General features: G+C 42.7%; 1 protein-coding gene across 1 annotated transcript; it reads left to right on the top strand.

Moving 5' to 3' along the window:
* Positions 1-1,049: 1,049 nt before the first annotated feature.
* On the top strand, positions 1,050-1,604 carry MELLADRAFT_105501 (uncharacterized protein; the record flags this gene model as incomplete). Its single annotated transcript, XM_007408690.1, has 1 exon — positions 1,050-1,604. The coding sequence occupies one exon, from the start codon at positions 1,050-1,052 to the stop codon at positions 1,602-1,604; it is 555 nt and encodes a 184-aa protein (XP_007408752.1).
* Between the last annotated feature and the right edge of the window lie 704 nt (positions 1,605-2,308).

The raw sequence follows: 2,308 nt of genomic DNA, 5'->3' as shown, positions 1-2,308 counted from the left end.
CTACAGGAAGCTGTTTATTGTCCGATTGGTTCTGAAAAACACGACTACCCTGAATCCGAGTAACTAATTTCCAAAATTGGTCATGAGTCATTCAAGCCTATTTGTCAAACGGCATGAAAGAAAAGGTCACATAGTGATTAGTTTTGAGGCTTGGTGAATGGTTTAGAATACACTTTTGAACACTCACAATAGTTAAGAATGGATCGCCGCCTTCGGAAATTCTGTGAGGAAATGCAACGTTTCGGATACCTTGACGCCCACGTGGTAATCGGTCTTGCACATAGCGAGTGGACTGTAAGATCTTGAGGGCTTCTTCAAGTTGACCGATCTCGCTTTCAACAAGGTTTCGTAGACGGCGACCAAGTAGTACAAGCTTGATGGATTCTGCCCTTGCCAAATGAAACTCTAAGGCCCCAAGCAAAATCACTAATAATGGCCTCCTTGCCTCAGACTCGTCCAATTGATGTTCCTCATGATCCGCTGCTTGTTGGTTTGTATGTAGATTGTGGTTGATGATAATTGCTTGAAGACATCAAATTATGAAAAGGCTTTCACCATCTCTATGTTTCTTGAAGGCAAGAGTAGCTAATCGAGAACTTCCTGCTTGTTTCATTCCATCAATTGCTAGATGTATGTGGTGTTTGAGCCTTTTGCGGTGTCCTTTTCGAGCCATAGCGTGGTGTAGGAGGACAGAGGTATAAGATAAGGAAGTGAGGTGAAACGATTAAGGGGTGAATGACAGGGGAAGATGAAGAGGCCTTAATTCAGAGTTCAATCACAGAGTTGTATCACACAGTCTTGTGGAACCTAGGGGCAAAGAGCATTCAAATATGTTTTTTTTCCACGAGGCCATGAAGCCAGAACACAGCCAAATTTTTCTTTTCTGGCTTTGTGGAAAAGTGTTCTGGAACCTTCGTGGAAAAGTTCCAGAAGCACTTTGTGTAGGACAATTGATACATTGTCAACTACCATCATTAAAAGGATGCCACGGGCATATGGCAGCTATCCTCAAGGCTGCTGCTCAACAAACTAGTTAGGAGAGGCTAATCATGGACCACAGCAAACTTTGTATAAGAGGTTCAGAGACCTCGTTGATTCAAAGTACCCTGTGTTTGGCGTTATTCCCGACATTTATGATAACTTGGACCCTTGGGCGGCTCTCGCGGAACGACTTACATTCAAAGAGCTTATTGATCTTACTCGATCATCGACTTATCATGAAGAGGCAGGAAGAGGCTCGTGCCAGTGAAGATTACTGTGGTATCTCGTCTGTTCAGGATCGGCACGGGAGACCCGCCTCCACCTACACCTTGTCGACGTCCAACCATGCAAGTGGTCTGATTCTCGGGTCTAACTTACGTTGTCAAGACAAACCGATGAGACATTCAGCACCGTTTATGAATAAAAACCTAAAGGATCTTGATTGCTCCATGCCTAATGTATCACTCAAGTACCCGGATGTCAAACCAGCATTACCATGCGCTGAGCCCAGCATTCCCGCTCGACATAACGAGATAAAGATTGCTGCAGCTTCTCTGAAGCTGTTTACCATTTTTCCAACCATCTTTTTACCATCACATTCCATAGGAAATTCCCTCAAATGATCATCACATAACTGTGGATGATTCTGAACTGTTGTTCATTTCCCCACTTTTTGATATCATCTCCTCAAAGTGTTCAAGATATCTATTCAAGGTATTCTCATGACAATTTGGGATTCTTTTTGTTAATATATATCATACAACACACATATATATATTGTGTCACACCTCACCTCTCCTTATAGAGGATACAAAGTAGCATCCGGTAATTGTTATACATACTTTATTTATGCCATCCCATAGTGGACCTTTTTGTATTCTTTGAGTCAGTTGCATATGTACTTGTCTATTCTACATCTAACCTAACAAAGTCCCTCTTGTCAAGGGAGCCTGCAAGAGAGGGACTTATGGTTTATCCACAAAATTTGGCATGTGAGCAAGAAACTTTTGGCTGGGGAGTTTTTCAACCCGCCATGACTTCTTACCACACAAATAAACAGTCTTTGGACCAAAGAAAGATCCTGTGCGCACACTCAACCTACACATACTGGTTCTTTGGAATATCCCTCTTGGTATCAGGAAAGCATTACAGACAGACCTGCAAAATGGGCTTACATGTAACATCTCAGCTTCCCCAGTATGAGCCTGCATCAAATAAAATGTTAGATACATGAATGCATGCAGGTTAAGCGGGTGCACAGGACCGTTCTTTGGTCCAAAGACTGTATTTGTGTGGTGAGAAGTTATGGTGGGTGAAAAACTCCCCA

The sequence above is a fragment of the Melampsora larici-populina genome (genome assembly GCF_000204055.1).
Source record: "Melampsora larici-populina 98AG31 unplaced genomic scaffold MELLAscaffold_13, whole genome shotgun sequence".
Taxonomy (NCBI): domain Eukaryota; kingdom Fungi; phylum Basidiomycota; class Pucciniomycetes; order Pucciniales; family Melampsoraceae; genus Melampsora; species Melampsora laricis-populina.
The sequence above is the reverse complement of the archived record's forward strand: the minus strand, read 5'-3'. Positions and strand labels throughout refer to the sequence as shown.